At 44.3% G+C, this 19,175-nt stretch overlaps 1 protein-coding gene across 1 annotated transcript in view; it reads left to right on the top strand.

Moving 5' to 3' along the window:
- Positions 1–19,175, top strand: part of EDIL3 (EGF like repeats and discoidin domains 3) — a 236,474-nt gene that overhangs the window by 75,808 nt on the left and 141,491 nt on the right. The window contains exon 2 of the mRNA XM_053407901.1: positions 2,956–3,084. Within this exon, the coding sequence (XP_053263876.1) occupies positions 2,956–3,084 (129 nt within the window). The remainder of the gene's footprint in view (positions 1–2,955; positions 3,085–19,175) is intronic.

Below are 19,175 nucleotides of genomic sequence, written 5' to 3'. Positions count from 1 at the left end.
GGAAATTACATAATTCTGGACCTCTCAGCACTTAAGTAGGTAAGAAACTCTATTCCTAATAAGAGGAAGTGAATTTTTAAAATAGCAAATTAGACACATGCATGCATAAAGAAAGGGAATTCAGCTGGTAAAATGCATGAGCTAGTCTCAAACATTTTTGATATTATAAAACAAGACTATGAAAGTAGGATAGAGAAGCAGATTTGAAATTTGCAACTCGACATGCAATTTAAAATCAGAGTGACATCTGACATCAAAGTGCTTAATCAAACTCCCGTGAAGTCAAAGTGATGCTATTCAGATAGATGCTTTCCTGGTAATATGAAGCTCTGCATGACAGCTGTCCAATTTTAAATGCTTTTACCGAGATCCTGCCAAAATTGTATGTCATATTCAGGACACAAAGTTTTCTTTGCAAAGCAAAATTAAGTTATTTAAAAATCCCGCCAGTGAGGATGACAGGTGCATCAATTTGAGTTTCTCAACCCCCCACTCCAAAAAATAAAAATACTTATTTAAATATCAGTCATCAGGCTCTGCTTTATCACAAGTAGCAGAATTTTTCACACACTAAAACCTTTGGCTTGAATTTTTTTGGGGTGGGGGCTTTCAGAAGAAGAAAGCTCTATAGTTGTAAAAAAATTAACAGGAAAGTCACTCTGCATTTTCTATGCCATTTAGCAAGTGTTCAGTTTGGGTAGAACTTCCACAGAGAAGGGAGTCATCTAAGTGTTCCAATTTTTGAGGTACTGATCACTGAGTAGACATATTTTTTTTCCATTCCAGCACTTCCATATGACACAGACTGGAGAATATTCAGCATTGTAGGGGCTGCTTGGTGGCATGTCAGGCCACTGGTTCTGCAAGGCTATTAATCTGCTGTGCTGGCTGAAGGTGATGGGGGCTGTAAACCAGAACATAGCTAGGGAGCACCAGGAAAGGCTGCTCTAAGATTTCATCAGCTACCTTTCTAGCCTTTTCACCTGAGAAATTTAAAATCAGAAGTCAGATTTACCTTGGAGTCCTTTCAGTGAAAGGTGTGTGTGCTTCTATTGGGCTGGATGATTCAGAGCAGTTTGGCAACCTCCCAACAAATAAGTTCATCATAAATTGTAAAGTTTATGTTGTAAACTGCCCTGTGATGTTCAAGTGAAGGGTGGTGTATAAAATTAATAATTAATTAATTGTAATGGTCAGTAGGCCAACAATTGACATACTAAAATCAGAATTTTCTAGATATTTGTCTATAATAATCTTCCGAGCGGTGGCAAATCAATTATGGAATTCCTTCCCACTAGAGATCTGATTGTGTTCTCCTCCCTGGTTTTCTTTAAGTTAAAAACTAGACATTGAAATATAGTTTTTTGAGCCATTTATTGCTGCTTCTGCACTATATTTTCATTATTTACTGTATTTTATTGCATATTGGCTTTATTATTTTACATAGTTTTATTTGTGTGATTATTGTTAGATGCCCTGGGCTTCTACAGGAGGAGGGTGGAATATAATACCAATACATGATAACATGCAGAACTTAAAAACCAGGGAAAATTATACTTGTATGTGTTTTTATACTTGTTTTTATACTTGTATTTTTATATATTTGCTCCTGTTTTGCTCTTTTATCAACAATCAGAAAATGAATTCAAATATGCAAATTAGATAAAAGAACTATTGGGAGGAGTGAGGTAGTTTGTGTTTTTAGCTTGTATTTTTATGTTGTGAATGACCCTGAAATCTATGTATTTAGGGAAGTATACAAATTTAATGAATGAATGAATGAATGAATGAACATTGTAGCTAAAGCATAAAGGGACAACTCTTCCCAAAGGAGTTGGAGTCAAAGGAGCGTCCTCTGGCAGGAGGTGCCTCTAGATCCAACTCTATAATTCTAAGGTACAATGATACAACTCTGAAGAGCATGAAATTGTAGAATTAAAAAAGACTGGGCATTGCAATATTTGTGTGTCTTTAAGGGGAGTGCCCTTGAAATGTTCACACACACACACACACACACACACCCTTTATATCTGGCAAGGTGTATGTGAATTTTATTCAGGAACACATTATTTAAGTACACAAAGAAAGTGGGAATCCATCCTAATGGTGTATAGGTATTGGGGAAGGTCTTGGGAGGGGATGGTTGTTAAGTTGTAGAAAAATCCAAAGGAGATTGCTATTCTTTGCTAACAAGTATCCCAAACACATTTGGAAGGAAGCTCACAGAAATAATATCAGGATTTCCTTCCCTCAACCCCACCCACAAACACATATTTAGAACAGTGCATCTGGGTATCTCCTTTTTTTTTTTTTTTTTGCTTTAGGTCTGCATAAAATGCTATTATGATGCTTTGTTGTTGCACAGACTTTCTTTGGGAATCCATATTTCTATTGCTTTGGGAATCTATAGATTCCTTGGATCATGTTGTCTCTTGTTATTGAAAAACAATCTTCTACCTGTTCTTATCCTAAACCAGGTGCCTCCATGTGCTTTTCTCTACAACTGCAGTTACTCCTGGTTATTGGCCACACTGGCTAGAGCTGATAAGACCTAATGTCCTGCATAATCTGAGGTCACCAGAACGGACAAGGCTTGAGAGGATTCTAAGTTTTAGCACTAGTTTCCAATAACTGGTTATTGGTTAATGTTGCAGAGATGAAAACACACCCATTTGCTTCCACTCCTTTAAAATTGTTTCCACAAGAATACAACTCTTTATGCCATGATAATTGAAGGGAGCGTCACTTTTTATGAAGGTTGTTCCCGTAAAAGTCCTAACAGAAACCGATCAAGAGAATACTGTAGAACATTTAATAGTTCATTAGATAATTTGTTGCTAGGGAATACTGTATCTGCTCTTAACTATCAATAAACTATATTTTCAGCAGCATTCATCATGATTTTGAAAACTATATATTCAAAAGATTGTGAGAAATCCTTTCTTTGATTCACAGGGGATATATGCGACTCCAACCCCTGCGAAAATGGAGGCATCTGCTTGTCTGGATTGGATGACAATTTCTACTCTTGCGAGTGTCCTGATGGCTTCACAGATCCCAACTGTTCTAGTGTTGTGGAGGTTGGTAAGTGCAAACTAAACAAACAAAAAAAGCAATAATTTCTGGAGTGTCCAGTTCATTTCTCAATCTTTAAATGTGTCACATGCATTTTTGCAGTACTCAGGCCATTCTTTTGTTCACTACTAATGTCTGGGTCTTAGTCTTTCAACACTGGACTCATCTTCTTACACATCTGTAAGAATCTATTCTGGTGGATGGAGATGTGATACTAATTACCTCATTCACTTGGTATTACAACTTATCTACAATTACTCAGTATAGCTGTCTGGAAAAAGAATGAAATAATCTTTGTGTGATAGCTCCTCTGCCCTAGGGATATAATATATTGCATGGCTGGCCATGCAAATCACACGTTGCATGTTGGATTTCTGTGATCATGACTACCAGAAATCACCATTGCTTATATTGAGAATCTCAGGATCATGCAGGAAACAGACCTGGCAAGGTTTGCTACAATTTAGACCCACAGCATAGAGAAACAATCATGTGGAGACTATTTCTATGGCACTCTATGTATGTGTCATAGTGTGCAAAGAGGCCTTTAGAAACTGTTGATGCCAGACCAATAGACCCAAATGAACGGTTTGATAGCAGAGATAACAGCTCAGAAATAAGAATGGGTTAAACAAAGTACAGGTAGAGTATTAGCATTTCAAAGATGTTGGATGATTTTGTGGACTGCATATAGCAGTTATCAGGAGGCCGCAGGCAGCATCACATTACTGGAATTATTTTAAAGCCACTTCCTATCTATGTCTAGTGAGTGGAAAGAAGCTTTTATGGAATAACAAAACTAATGCAGTTGGTTTGTGAGGCAAATGAAGCATTGCAACCCAGTCAGAGTAGGAGAGAAATAGAGGCCAAGGGAAATGAAAGCTTTGAAGTTTGGTTGAACTTGGCAAAGACAGTTCCATGCTGTTCATAATATTTCAGTGCTTTTCAGGTAAAGTCTCTCAGCTGATAGGAGGGGAAAGACTTGCAAAGTCAGCCTGGGATTCATAAGTCAAACCTCTTGCCTTCCCTTTCATGAATCATCTGTAGTAATGAAAGTTCAACAGGCTAGAGGAAACTCACAGAGAAATTCCCATTGCATTATGCCCCCCCCCCTGTAGCAGAATCAGTGCATAGTGAATGTGTTTCTCATAGAAGGCATATGTGTAATATGCAGCATGACAGGGGTAGCCAGAATAGTGCCCTCCAGATTATTTTTGACTGTTACTCCTATCACACCTGACCATTACCTTGCTGACTGTGGCTAATGTGGGTTGGAGGCCATCAACATTTGGAGGAGACCACATTGACTACCTCTTATAAAATTATACTATATGATATGTGACTTATTTTCCCTAATTCTTGGATAGCACAAATAGGGAATTGCCTTTGTAAAGAACTTGACTCAAGCCTATGTGTAAACATGTCCTTACATAAATGGATATTCAAGTTTCTTTACCTTCACCTCTCCTTATTGTTCCCATTCTAAGTTCCTCCCCTTCCTCTTTCAATGCAGTCGGGTGGATTATCTTCTGTTGGGATGGGTGAAGGGGCAGGAAAGAGGGAGTCCTGTTGAGCTTGCTACTGAAAAACCCACCCAACTTTAAATAAACAAAGATAGGCCTCTCAGAAACCTCACAGTTTACATACAAGATGCAAGGTAGCAGCCCACTACAATGAGCCGATGACAGGAGCTTATTTTGCCAATGAAAGTGATTATGATCTAATATAAAAGCAAAATGAGCACATTTCAGTAGCACCCGCCAACTTGCCAGTGTCAGCTGTCAGGTTGATTGTTGGCATCCTTTCATTCTTCAGCAAGAGTCAGTGAGTAAACAGTACAGTTTCGGAGCCTTCTGCTGCTTGCCTTATTTATAGCTTCCTTTTGCTTAAAAACCTCACCTTTTATTCTCTGGCCTAGTCATGACCTTGTCCTTCACCCTTTCCTGGCCCTTCTATTTCAGTCAGGTTCTTGTTTCTAAAATCCCTTGCAGCATTTTCTGACCTGTAATCTTTTCTGACCACAACTAGTTTAGTTGGAGGGTCAGCTTGTGAAGTAAGAGGCCCAGCCCTGAACCGCAACCTTTCCATCATCTTCACTCCAGCCAATAATATTTATATATTATTTCATAAGCAAAATCTCTAAGCAGTTTACACAAAATACAGCAAGATACATTTAAAACCAAAAATACAGTGAGTAAATTAGTAAAAACACAGGCCACCAATAAAACATTCAGTTAAATATCAGTTAATAAAACTGCATCATCATTCTAGATGCCCTACTATAAAGGTAAAGGGACCCCTGACCATTAGGTCCAGTCGTGACCGAATCTGGGGTTGCGGCGCTCATTTTGCATTATTGGCCGAGGAAGCCAGCGTACAGCTTCCGGGTCATGTGGCCAGCATGACTAAGCCGCTTCTGGCGAACCAGAGCAGCGCACGGAAACGCCGTTTACCTTCCCACCAGAGCGGTACCTATTTATCTACTTGCACTTTGACGTGCTTTCGAACTGCTAGGTTGGCAGGAGCAGGGACCGAGCAATGGGAGCTCACCCTGTCACAGGGATTCGAACCGCCGATCTTCTGTTCGGCAAGTCCTAGGCCCTGTGGTTTAACCCACAGTGCCACCCGTGTCCAATAACCCTATTATTTTGATAAGATGTCAGCAAAAACTGCAAGGTTTTTAGCAGGGGCAATTAGAATATGATCTATTATTTGATTAGTGATGCAAACCTCCAAAATGTATTTTGTATAGTTAAGTTTTTATCTCTATCTTCAGTACATTTTATTTTATTGCTATGGCTAGTTGCTAATGCAAATAAAGATTCTTCAACTCCATTCTTTTGCAACTGAATTGGAAGCAGCAAACCTTGGAACCAGATTTGGCACAATGAGTGGTCTTTCATTGAATTGTGAAAAAACATTCCTATGCTGTCTCTACATCATAAAATGTCCAGATGGGTAGCAGTAAAATATAATCAGTAGTATAATCCAGTACAAAACAAGCACATGGCCAATAAATCATTTACAATTAGGGATGGGCAGGAAAAACGTTGTTTTTACTGGAAATAAATTGGGGGCCCTTCAGTGGTCCAGTCAAACATCACACACATACACACCAATTGGGTGGGCCTCAATCCAACCACCAGCCTGATTCTACTTCTCATTTTCCAGACAGTGTCTGGGCTGAACAATCAGGGTAGAGCCACTCTCAGGTTTACAGGACTGAAGCCTAAAAGGGCTTTAAAGGTTAACACAAACACTTTGAACTGTGCTCAGAAATGTACTGGGGGCCAATGTAGATCTTTTAGGACTGGTGTTATGTGCTCCTGGTGGCTGCTTCCACTCTGCAGTCTATCAGTTGCATTCTGGATCAATTGTAGTTTCCAAGTCTACTTCAGTCGTAGCCCCACACAGAGCACACTGCAGCCCCAAATGCATTTACTAGAGTTAAATGTGTATAAAAATGCCCTGTGGAATCCCTACCCAGCATATGTCATGTCGAACAGTGGAAAAGATGGACGAAGGACACAGCTCTTTTGGATCACAGCTCATTATTGCAGCAGTTAGAACTGCTCCTGGAATCAGACTGACTGCAGCCTAGCTGGCTGCTTTATATAATACTAAGTAACTTGAAACAGTAACAACTCACAACTAGCTAACCAATCAGGAATGACAGTTTTCAATCCTTCATTTACATACTGGTGGCCCTGAGTGAGAACTGCAACTTCATCTTAGTACATAACATGTCAAAGAGTTAAAACAACTACAGTGGTACCTCGGGTTACGTATGCTTCAGGTTACATACGCTTTAGGTTACAGACTCTGCTAACCCAGAAATAGTGCTTCAGGTTAAGAACTTTGCTTCAGGATGAGAACAGAAATCGTGCTCCAGCGGCACAGCAGCAGCAGGAGGCCTCATTAGCTAAAGTGGTGCTTCAGGTTAAGAACAGTTACAGGTTAAGTACGGACCTCCGGAACGAATTAAGTACTTAACCTGAGGTACCACTATATTCAATTTTTGTAGACATCTGAAGGCAGCTGTGTTTTGGAAAACTTTTGTGCTTGTTGTTGCTGTTATTTTTGTTGGAAGCCACCCAGAGTGGCTGGGGCAACCTAGTCAAATAGGTAGTGTATAAGAATTATTTATTTATTTATTTCCACATTGCACTGGCAAATTATATTACAAAAAGCTGAAAAAGTGTAAACTCCAAAGGATGTCCCTGTTTAGGAAAGTCTGAATTAGGCAGGTTCATAAATGTGAAATGAATCTAATCTCCACCACCCCCATCTCTAGGCACAAACCAACCATCATAGTAAAAACATAGAAGCCACGGTCCCAAAACCTCACCCATAAATAATGTTTTATGTTCGGTAGGCTGGGCCCTTAATCGAGTTTTAATTTGTGTTTTAATTGTGTTTCAGTTTTATAATTAATTTGTTATAGACTTTTATTGTTCTGACTTGCAGTTTAATGTGTTTTGTGGTTTGTGGGTTTGTTTGTCTCAGAGAACTTTTGTTATAGGGCAGAGATTTAAAGACAGAAAACAAACAAACAAAATGACTATGTAATTTCTCTGAAGAGCATAACTTGGATTAGACAGTGGAGCTATTTCAAGCTGCAGAATTTTCTGTTTAAGCCTTGTTCTGGGCCAAATTAGGCCCTGGAACCCCATTGCCCAGTGGTGTGTGGGTCAATGAGGGGCAAATGGGGGCAGCATTCTGTTGATGTCATGATCTCCATGTGGGTCTATGGTAGAAAACTCCTATGGGTCACCATGGGATGAGGAATATGTAGAAACCTTTATAAACTCCTCTGGAGTTATGGGCCATTTCACCCCGTGAGCTTCAGGTTACCAGAAATGAGATTCTGACTAAATATCAGGAATAACTTTCTGACAGTAAGAGCTATTTGACAGTGGAATGGTCTCTCTTATGGAGGTTGTGGACTCCCCTTCCTTGGAGGTTTGTAAGCAGAGGTTGGATGGCCATCTGCCTTGGTGTGCTGGGCCTCGGGGTAACCCATGAAACACTGTCCAGGACCGGTCCAGAATCCGAAGGTTCCGCTAGGAGTCAGCCCGGCAGGGCCAAGGCAGGACACGAGGCAGGAAACCAGGCACGATCTAGTATGCAGCAATGTAGTTCCCGCAACCTGGGGCGGGATCCAACAGCCTTTTATCTTTATCGGGGTAGCGGCCAGTCCTGATTCCCTGGCGACTCACCTCCCTGTTTCGCCTGAAGGCGAGCACTCCTTCTGTGAGTACTCAGGTCTCTCCTTCTCTCAGACCTTAGTCTCTGCAGCTCAGGAGACATTGGTGGGTTACTAGACCCAGGGGCCACCTCAGCCTCCCCTGACCAAACCGGTAGTGGAGCAGCTATAAGTGATGCCCAGCTGAAGGCAATGAGGTAATCTGGAGCCAGGGCAGGCTCAAGCCCCTGACTCAGCCCAGCTGGTGTTGGTTGCAGGGGAACGTGTGCAGACTGGGACTCTTAAGGATCAGGCCCCAGACTTGGTTCAGATGATGCCTGAGGCAAAGGATCCGGTGCAGACTGAGACTCCTCTGGTTCCGAGTCTGAGCCTGAGTCCCAGGCCATCACACTTGGGTGCTTTAGTTGAGATTCTTGCATTTCAGGGGGTTAGACTAGATGACACTTGGAGTCCCTTCCAGTGCTACATTTCTATGATTCTATAATTCTGTGATTCTATGGCACTTGTAAAAGTGCAAGTTCTGCAGACCGAAGCGGTCAAGCGGGCAAGTATGACGTAAGATGATCCTTCAAGTTAACTGGTCCCAAGCGGGTAAGAACTTTATATACGAGTAGCAACATCTTCAGCTTGTCCCTGTAACAAATCAAGAGCCAGTGCAGATCCTTGAACAGAGGTGTAATATGAACTGTTATGCTGCATCTCAGTTCAGTATAATATATAACCCTAATAAAAGTGTCTGGTAAGACTTTTCTCGCACAGACTTCAAAATCACTTGCTGAGAGTTCAGCGAGTTGTTTGTAACTCTTCCCAAAAGGAACTTGAAATGGATAAGCTTTGGGAGGATAACAGACCACAAATGACTATGACTTCACCTGTGAACAGGTAGTAGTTGGTGAGGTGTTGATGTGCTTACACAGAGCCATATTTAACTAATTTGTTGTGCTGTTGGAAAGCAGCACAAGGATTCCTGCTACTTCAGTGCGACTTTCCCCCATCTCCTCTCCCCATTGGTGCCCCTATGCCCTCTCCAAACCTGCTTCAGAGGCTTGGAAGAATCTCCAGAACACTGTTGGGGCAGGGTGGAGGCAAGTGGAAACCGTTCCGTCTGGCAAGCAGAAATGTTTTCACTGAGTCCTGTTTAGTGCTGCATTGAATACAACTCTTTTTATTTAAGGTGCTTACATACCACCACTAATAGTGACATTTATAAGCAGTGTGCATGAAATTGCAAAGAATACAAACTACAGGGGTTGTGGGGGGGACCCTTCTGGTTTGGTAGATCAGTATTACTTTCATATTTGCTCAGTAATTACCTTGAGCTCTTGATTGGAGTCTACTGTTTCGTTTACTGGTGTGTGTTTTTTAAAATGGGGTTGTTTTATCATGTATTTTAACCGTGGTTGCCTGTATTTAAACATTTTAATGGAATTATTTTATTATTGCGTATTTTAGCTATGAATATTTATATTTTAGTAACTGTGAAATGGGTTTTCATACTGTGTAAACTGGTGGTGAGTCTACCTTAGAATCATTAATTAATTAATATACTGCACAATAATATTTCATATGGGAGAGAGACTAGGATAAGCTGCTTACCATAGGTTACCTAGTGAATTGACAGGCAACAAGGCATGTGAACGAGTGCTGTGAAGAGGACAGTCCTATATTTGAAGGGCTGTCTGCTCCAAATCCAGTTTAAAGTTAAACAACCATATGAAAGGAGAGCAGGGTTGTTGAAGTTTCACATTGATAATTAGCAGCTAAGGATGGCTCAATCTGTTTCTGGTCTGTATTGATTCACAAGTATTTTTCTGTCAGCAGGTATCTGTGATTTTAAAAAAAATGCACAGAAGTTCTTATTTAACTGTGTCTTTAAATAATTATTACATTGCATATATTAGATTTTAGCATGAATTTTATCTCAGTGTGTGCCTTTCTAAATGCATTTTATCCTTAAATATTCATTCAGAGCTGTATTTTAGTATGTTTTTTTTCAGCCATGAACTATAAAACCTTGGAGAAGTTAAAAACTCAAAAGATAATTCTGTTCTCCCACCCCCCCAAATATTTTTGTTAACCTTTATTTCACTCACAGACCAGCATAAGATAAAACATACGGATAAACTGAACACATAAGACTTAAAACAGGTAAGAAATAAAACCTAGTAATTAAAAGGTAATTTTTACCATACATAACTTAAAAAGATAAAAACAAGTACAAACAGTAAAAAGTGACTGTAAGGGACAGAGCGTAAAGGAGCACAGGTCTAAAACTAAGTTACATAATATATAAAATGACTTTTCACTTTACTCGTTTTCAGCTACATTAAGATGTGTGAGTTGTAGGTGGGCATATACTTTGCTGGCTGTTAATGGATTCTACAAATAGATGCCATATAACATAAAATAAGTTCTGATCAGGCTAGTTCACACTGGAATTCAAATAAACTGAATGCGTCAAGTTTCCCTTTTAGCACCTACTCAACAGACACACAGGCCACCTCCTCACAGACTTCCCCCATTATGAAGAGTTGTATGGTACTTCTGTTTAAATAATGACAATTATTTCTACATTTGCATCTTCACATATAAATTTGCTTATGCAAATTTGTACTCTCGGGTTTTGTTGTTGTTTTTTTGTTTTACAAAGCATTAGAGGCCACTCTAGCCACCATGCTGTGGTTTTGTGAAGTTCAGTTTTTGCTGCTCAGGTGTATTTGTATTTGTATCTCCTGCACCTTCAACATGAAACCATGCTGGGCCATAGCTATAAAATTTCAATAACAAGTCCAAATAAAAAAATAAGACACTGGCTATTTCCAGGTTGTGAAAAAATTGCAACTCTTCCCACCATCAACTTTCCCCTGCATGATCTTGGCATCTTTTTCAGCTATTTCCCCCCTACTTGGTGAGGAACACCTACTAGCTGCCGAGAGCCCCACTGGGATGCTTCCTTGCATCAGAGAGACATTTTCAGTCCACACACCCCACCCCCGCCAACACAGCTGTGTCCCGAGCAGTTTCACTACAGTGTATAGAAAAGGAGTCTGAAAATGGGAGGTGCAGTCATTCCTTGAGTGGAAGAGAATATGTTTGCAAAATGTGCCCCTTCTTGTGATTCAGCAGGGATTTCTTGGCCTCTAGTCATTCCCAAATGCCTTGGATTACAACTCCCATCAGCCCTGGCCAGCTGATGAAAGTTGTAGTCCAAAACATCTGGAAGGGAGCAGTTTGGTGAAATCTACTGTCAGACAAGTTTGGCTGAGGAAAAGTGCCTTGCTCAAAACCACCCAGCTAATTCTAAGCAGATTGGGGTTTTGAACCTGAGTTTTTCACATCTTAAGCGATAGTCTTGTGTGTGGTGCGGCACAGCACCCTTCCTGACAACTGGATCTCTCCTGCTTCCTATACTGTCTCCTGCCATGGGTAAAATAAGCAGTCCGTATTTATGCAGTCCTTGCTGGATTGGGCTCAGTAACATAACCTGCAAGCCAAATAAAGTCATTGAGCCACTTCTCAGTAGGCAGAGGAAATGCAAGCAATACAGGAAATGTCAATTATTCCCCATGCAGTTTTGATCCTGAGAAGCAAATCTAACAATCATCAACATTTGTTAAAGCAGAATTGTGCTGTTGAAGCTCTGTGCACCAGCAGATTGGTTTTTATTTATTTATATAAAAAAGCGCCAGTGCAGATGTACTTTTGTAGAAGAGGGGAAGTACTTTGATGAGACATTGCTCATGCTTCTATTTCTTTATTTTAGAGCATTTGACATTTTTATCATCTGTTCAACACAGGCACTCTAATTAGGAAAACATTTGGCAGAGCAAGATTGGTTCTGCAGATAAAGAAATTGCATTGTCAGTGCCACTTGATTTATTCAAAAATATGGCTAAATGGACTATAATTTAACATGAGAGCCCTAATGCCTTCAAAAACAAGGCATTTAATTTTAGCTCTTGCTTTTCCTGGCACGGAAGAAGAAACATCTGCAGCTGTTGTTACTGAACTCACTCAATGACACACTGATTTAGGTCAGTAGCGGATGCCCCTAGGGAGTGGGGGGGGGAGAGATCACTCATTGCAGGAGATGAAACTCTGGATGAACATCACACACAGAAGCAGGACTGTCAGGAGCTGTGCTGTGTCACTGGAGATGCAAAGTTGATTCCATGCCCTCACCTTGGGCTCCTCAGAATACACCAAGGTGGCTATGGAAGCTACAATGCACAATATGATTCCTGCCACTGCCCAGAGGAGGAAGAGGCACCTGGTGGTGTTAGGTGACTCCCTACCTAGGGGGACAGAGGCAAGAGTGTGCGGAGGAAACAGGATGTCCTGGAAGGTGTGCTGTCTTCCAAGGATGTCCTGGGAGGTGTGCTGTCTTCCAAGTGCAAAGATTCACAATGTGATAGAGAAGTTGCCAAGTCTTATAAAGCCCACTAACCACAACCCATCCCTTCCAATTCATGTGGGTTCAAACAATACTGCCAGACCCAGCCTTTGATGTACAGCAGGGGACTATGAGACTCTGGGCAGGAACCTGAAGGGCCTTGGGGCACAGGTGGGTTTTTTCATCACTTCTTCCTATTGAATGTTGTGACCCAGGAAAAAAAGAGGAAAATACTGGAAACGTTTGGATTCTTATAATAATTTAATAATTATTATTTAATAATAATAATTCTTGGTCCAAGGATCCATTGGTCTTTAAACCTCAGTGGGAGAAAATGGCAATCCACTGAAACCCCGAACTGATTTCTGCTCTGATTGAGCACTAAACAGTAGGTTTTCATATGAAAAGCTTGGGGCGGGGGTGGGATGAGATGCTCAGAAACAGAACTTTTAAGCATGGACCTGTGCCTGGAAAGCATGGAGCAAAATGTAAGTGGCAGGGCTACTATAGTTGCAAGGGAGCTGTCCAGCTAAGAAGTCACACAGATAACAGGTTTCACCAGTAACTGTTAAACATGAATACAGCTAGCCTTGGTATGCCATGGAGCCTCACTAGTTGGTTCTTATTTTTCCTTCTTGAGAAGGGCTAAAAGAATAGAGGCCTTGCACTGCCAACTGTCCATGCCACCTTGTGAGTGCCTGAGGGCCCTGCTCTTGCCACTTACCATCTGGCCTGGGGCGGGGCCTGGGGCCTCATAAGGACTGCGTGCGGCTTGCTGCCTGCTGCCCAGGAGGACTCCCCTGTGTGAGTGCCTGAGGGCCCTGCTCCTTCCTGCCACTTACCATCTGGCCTGGGGCGGGGCCTGAAGCCTCATAAGGACTGCGTGCTGCTTGCTGCCTGCTGCCCAGGAGGACTCCCCTGTGTGAGTGCCTGAGGGCCCTGCTCTTGCCACTTACCATCTGGCCTGGGGCGGGGCCTGGGGCCTCATAAGGACTGCGTGCGGCTTGCTGCCTGCTGCCCAGGAGGACTCCCCTGTGTGAGTGCCTGAGGGCCCTGCTCCTTCCTGCCACTTACCATCTGGCCTGGGGCGGGGCCTGAAGCCTCATAAGGACTGCGTGCTGCTTGCTGCCTGCTGCCCAGGAGGACTCCCCTGTGTGAGTGCCTGAGGGCCCTGCTCTTGCCACTTACCATCTGGCCTGGGGCGGGGCCTGGGGCCTCATAAGGACTGCGTGCGGCTTGCTGCCTGCTGCCCAGGAGGACTCCCCTGTGTGAGTGCCTGAGGGCCCTGCTCTTGCCACTTACCATCTGGCCTGGGGCGGGGCCTGGGGCCTCATAAGGACTGCGTGCGGCTTGCTGCCTGCTGCCCAGGAGGACTCCCCTGTGTGAGTGCCTGAGGGCCCTGCTCCTTCCTGCCACTTACCATCTGGCCTGGGGCGGGGCCTGAAGCCTCATAAGGACTGCGTGCTGCTTGCTGCCTGCTGCCCAGGAGGACTCCCCTGTGTGAGTGCCTGAGGGCCCTGCTCTTGCCACTTACCATCTGGCCTGGGGCGGGGCCTGAAGCCTCATAAGGACTGCGTGCTGCTTGCTGCCTGCTGCCCAGGAGGACTCCCCTGTGTGAGTGCCTGAGGGCCCTGCTCTTGCCACTTACCATCTGGCCTGGGGCGGGGCCTGGGGCCTCATAAGGACTGCGTGCGGCTTGCTGCCTGCTGCCCAGGAGGACTCCCCTGTGTGAGTGCCTGAGGGCCCTGCTCTTGCCACTTACCACCTGGCCCAGGGCAGGGCCTGACAGGCCTCACCAGGACAGTTGTTATTGCCAGGGGGGCACAGAGTGTTTTTAGAGTGTTTTTTAAAATGTTTTTAAAATTTTTCTTTTGGATTTTTTGTATGTGGCGGGTGGGGGTGGGATTGATGTTTGGTTGGGCTTGGGGAATTTTTTTATTTTTATTTTGATGTTTTTGTAATTTTTACATTATTATTTTTTGTTTGTTTGCATTGTTTTATTGGTTTTGTTTGTTTGTTTAAGGTGTTATTTTGTTCTTAGGGGGAGGGGTCAGGGCTGCCGGGGAGTGGGCCCCAGCCCACAAAATGGCTGGGGCATGTTCCACAGGGGGGGATGCACTGGGACAACCGATCTCAGTGATCACGGGTAGGAGGAGGAGTTACGCTAAGACTAGACCACGTCATTACAGAGGGGGCAGGTTTAGTCGTTGTCTGAGGACTATTCCTGCCTCCGGGTCTGGTCCTGACCGGATGGATACTAGAATCAGCAAGGGATACCCACATGACCTGAAGGTGCTGCTGTGCAATGCCAGGTCAATGATTCATAAGACCACTGCCATCCATGACTTGATCATGGATGGAGGACTTGACCTGGCATGTGTAACAGAGACTTGGTTGGATGAAGCAGATGGGCCTGTCCTTGCCGCTGCTTGTCCACCAGGTTTCTCTTACGCACAGCAACCCAGGTCATGTGGGCGGGGAGGGGGGGTTGCAGTGATTTTTAGGAAGTCATTAGTTTGCACCAGGCGTCCTATTGGGAAGACCCAGTTTTCCGAGTGCATGTTCTGGAAGTTGGGCAATAGGGGCAGTACAGGATTCCTTTTGGTGTACCGACCTCCCCGCTGCACCAAGGATTCCCTGCCCGAGCTGCTTCAGGTCGTGGCGGATGTTCTCCTGGAGACACCTAGCTTGGTCGTCCTAGGGGATTTTAACATCCATGCCGACACGACCTTACAAGGCGCCGCTCGGGACTTCGTGGAAAGCATGGCCTCCATGGGGCTGTCCCTGAATAAGTCTGGCCCAACCCATAGCTGCGGACATGCCTTGGACCTGGTGTTTACCTCTATGGATGTTGGTGATCTGACACTAAGTAAAAGCGAAACGAAAGAAGTGCCATGGTCAGATCACTTCCTGGTGCAACTGGACTTCTCTGCGACCCATCCCCTCTGCAGGGAGGTGGGACCAATTCGGATGGTCCGCCCCCGCCACTTAATGGATCCAAATGGTTTCCAGAGAGTGGTAGGGGATGCTTTATCCCATGTTGATGGCCTTTCAGCTGATTCCCTGGTGGCCCGCTGGAATGTGGAGTTAACCAGGGCTATTGACTGTTTGGCTCCGAAGCGCCCTCTCCGATTGCATGGAGCCCGGACAGCCCCGTGGTTTTCCATGGATCTGAGGGCAATGAAACAATCGTTGAGACGGCTAGAGCGCCGGTGGCGGATAACTCATTCCGAATCTGACCGGACACAGGTTAGAGCTCAACGTCGAGCCTACCAAGTGGCAATAGCGACGGCGAAGAAGAATTTCTTCGCCGCCTCTATTGCATCTGCAGAAAACAGCAGCAGGAGACTTTTTCAGGTGGTTCACAATTTAGCGGAACCACCTGCAACATCGGGGCCCAGTACGGGCCACATGTTCTCCTGCAATGATTTTGCAAAGTTTTTTGCAGATAAAATCGCTCAGATTCGGGAAGAAGTAGACTCCACCGTGGGAGCAGGGCCGGGGCGGGAGAGTGCTAGAGTTCTGTCTAGTCAAGTTGAGTGGGATCAATTCCAATCTGTTACCTCCGAGGATGTGGACAGGCTGCTTGGACGAGTGAAACCAACCACCTGTCTCCTGGATCCTTGCCCATCCTGGCTTATAAAAGCTAGCCGGGAAGGACTGGGCGATGGGCTTCGTGGGGTGGTGAATGCTTCCCTCCGTGAGGGAGCCTTCCCAGACCCGCTGAAAGAGGCGGTTATTAAACCGCTTCTTAAAAAACCATCTTTAGATGCGGCCACGATGGCCAACTATCGCCCAGTCTCAAATCTTCCATTCTTGGGCAAGGTGATTGAGCGAGCGGTTGCCGAACAACTCCAGGCACGCCTGGAAGAAGCGGACCATTTGGATCCCTTCCAGTCGGGATTCAGGCCTCATCATGGGACTGAAACTGCCTTGGTCGCACTGGTTGATGATCTCCGGCGGGCTAGGGACAAAGGTGAGAGCTGTTTCCTAGTTCTGCTGGATCTCTCAGCGGCGTTTGATACCATCGACCATAACATCCTTCTGGACCGTCTTGAGGGGCTGGGAGCTGGGGGCACTGTCATACAGTGGTTCCGCTCCTTCCTCCTGGGCCGTGTTCAGAAAGTGGTGGTGGGGGATGAGTGTTCAGACCCCTGGGCTCTCACTTGTGGGGTGCCTCAGGGTTCTGTCCTCTCCCCCATGCTTTTCAACATTTACATGCAGCCGCTGGGAGAGATCATCAGGAGGTTTGGGCTGGGTGTTCATCAGTATGCGGATGATACCCAGCTCTACCTCTCTTTTAAATCAGAACCAGTGAGGGCGGTGAAGGTCCTGTGTGAGTGTCTGGAGGCGGTTGGAGGATGGATGGCGGCTAACAGATTGAGGTTGAATCCTGACAAGACAGAAGTACTATTTTTGGGGGACAGGAGGCGGGCAGGTGTGGAGGATTCCCTGGTCCTGAATGGGGTAACTGTGCCCGTGAAGGACCAGGTGCGCAGCCTGGGAGTCATTTTGGACTCACAGCTGTCCATGGAGGCACAGGTCAAATCTGTGTCCAGGGCAGCTGTTTACCAGCTCCATCTGGTACGTAGGCTGAGACCCTATCTGCCTGCGGACTGTCTCGCCAGAGTGGTGCATGCTCTGGTTATCTCCCGCTTGGACTACTGCAATGCGCTCTACGTGGGGCTACCTTTGAAGGTGACTCGGAAACTACAACTAATCCAGAATGCAGCAGCTAGACTGGTGACTGGGGGCGGCCGCCGAGACCATATAACACCGGTCTTGAAAGACCTACATTGGCTCCCAGTACGTTTCCGAGCACAATTCAAAGTGTTGGTGCTGACCTTTAAAGCCCTAAACGGCCTCGGTCCAGTATACCTGAAGGAGCGTCTCCACCCCCATCATTCTGCCCGGACACTGAGGTCCAGCGCCGAGGGCCTTCTGGCGGTTCCCTCATTGCGAGAAGCAAAGCTACAGGGAACCAGGCAGAGAGCCTTCTCGGTAGTGGCGCCCGCCCTGTGGAACGCCCTTCCAGCAGATGTCAAAGAGATAAACAACTACCTGACATTCAGAAGACATCTTAAGGCAGCCCTGTTCAGGGAAGTTTTTAACGTGTGATATTTTACTGTATTTTTGGTTTTTATGGAAGCCGCCCAGAGTGGCTGGGGAGGCCCAGCCAGATGGGCGGGGTATAAATAATAAATTATTATTATTATTATTATTATTATTATTATTATTATTATTATTTCTGGACAGCTGCTCAAGACATCACTGCATCTGTGCTTAGTGTTCCAGATATTGAATGTTGGGGCTCTGGAGTGGGGACATATTTGACAAGTGCATCAGGTCCACCTAATCTGTAGTCCCCATAGTGGGGTAACTTCCAGGGGCATGTTCTCAGAGAGTACTAAATACCTTTGGTCCACATGCATGATATAGCCAGAGGTGAGCGCCGCCTCCTCCTCCTCCTCCTCCTCCTCCTCCTCCTCCTCCTCCTCCAAAAGGTATTGAATTGTTCTGATTCTTGAGTGACAAAGCATCATAGGAAAGAAATGGAAGAGTTAATATGCCAAATTTGTATGGGAGAATATTGTGAAACAGATCTAGGATGCTTTTTTTAATAGAGACAGAGAGACATACTGAAGGCAATTGTGTTACTATATTTTCCGTAAAATGAAGTTGTAGCGCAAATTTGAAGGCTCTTGAGAGAGAGAGAGAAAGCAGAGGCTAGAGAAAAGTTTTGGAAGATTACCTGAATGTCTAAAAGGTTTCCTTATGTCCAGTTTGCCAACAGTTATTGCCTGTGAATTTTGGGTACTGTTTTGGAGATTGCTGCTTGTTCAAAATATCCAAAAAAATTGAGGCTGGATTTGCTGAAATTTTAAGGAAGATACAGCACATTCCTATTTCATAAGTATTTCACAAGAGCTCTGACATGTAAATAGATAAAGCTTAGTAACCCTTTGATTTTGTATCAAATTTTCCAATCATTTGTTATATTCCTTTCTTCTAAGGGCCTCTTCCTTTTACTTTGCCAGCTCAAAACAGTTTTGTTTCTAGGGTCACATTAAGAATGATGTTCACAACTGTTGCTTATTTACTTTCTCTGATTAGAAGAGCCATAAGTAGAGCCCTAAAGATGTGTTTTCTAATATACAGTGGTACCTCTGGTTACGTACTTAATTCGTTCTGGAGGTCTGTTCTTAACCTGAAGCACCACTTTAGCTAATGGGGCCTCCCACTGCTGCCATGCCACTGCCACACAATTTCTGTTCTCATCCTGAAGCAAAGTTCTTAACCCGAGGTACTATTTCTGGGTTAGCGGAGTCTATAACCTGAAGTGTCTGTAACCTGAACCGTATGTAACCCAAGGTACCACTGTATATGGTTAAAAGCTAAGGAGCGTAGCCAAAATCCTTCAGCTACATATATGAGCAGTTACAAGATGATTGTATTGTGGGCATTTTTTAAAAAATTCCCTGCCATAAATCAATTTTGGGA

The sequence above is a fragment of the Podarcis raffonei genome, chromosome 11 (assembly GCF_027172205.1).
Source record: "Podarcis raffonei isolate rPodRaf1 chromosome 11, rPodRaf1.pri, whole genome shotgun sequence".
Lineage (NCBI taxonomy): Eukaryota > Metazoa > Chordata > Lepidosauria > Squamata > Lacertidae > Podarcis > Podarcis raffonei.
This window is presented reverse-complemented; position numbering and strand designations above follow the sequence as displayed.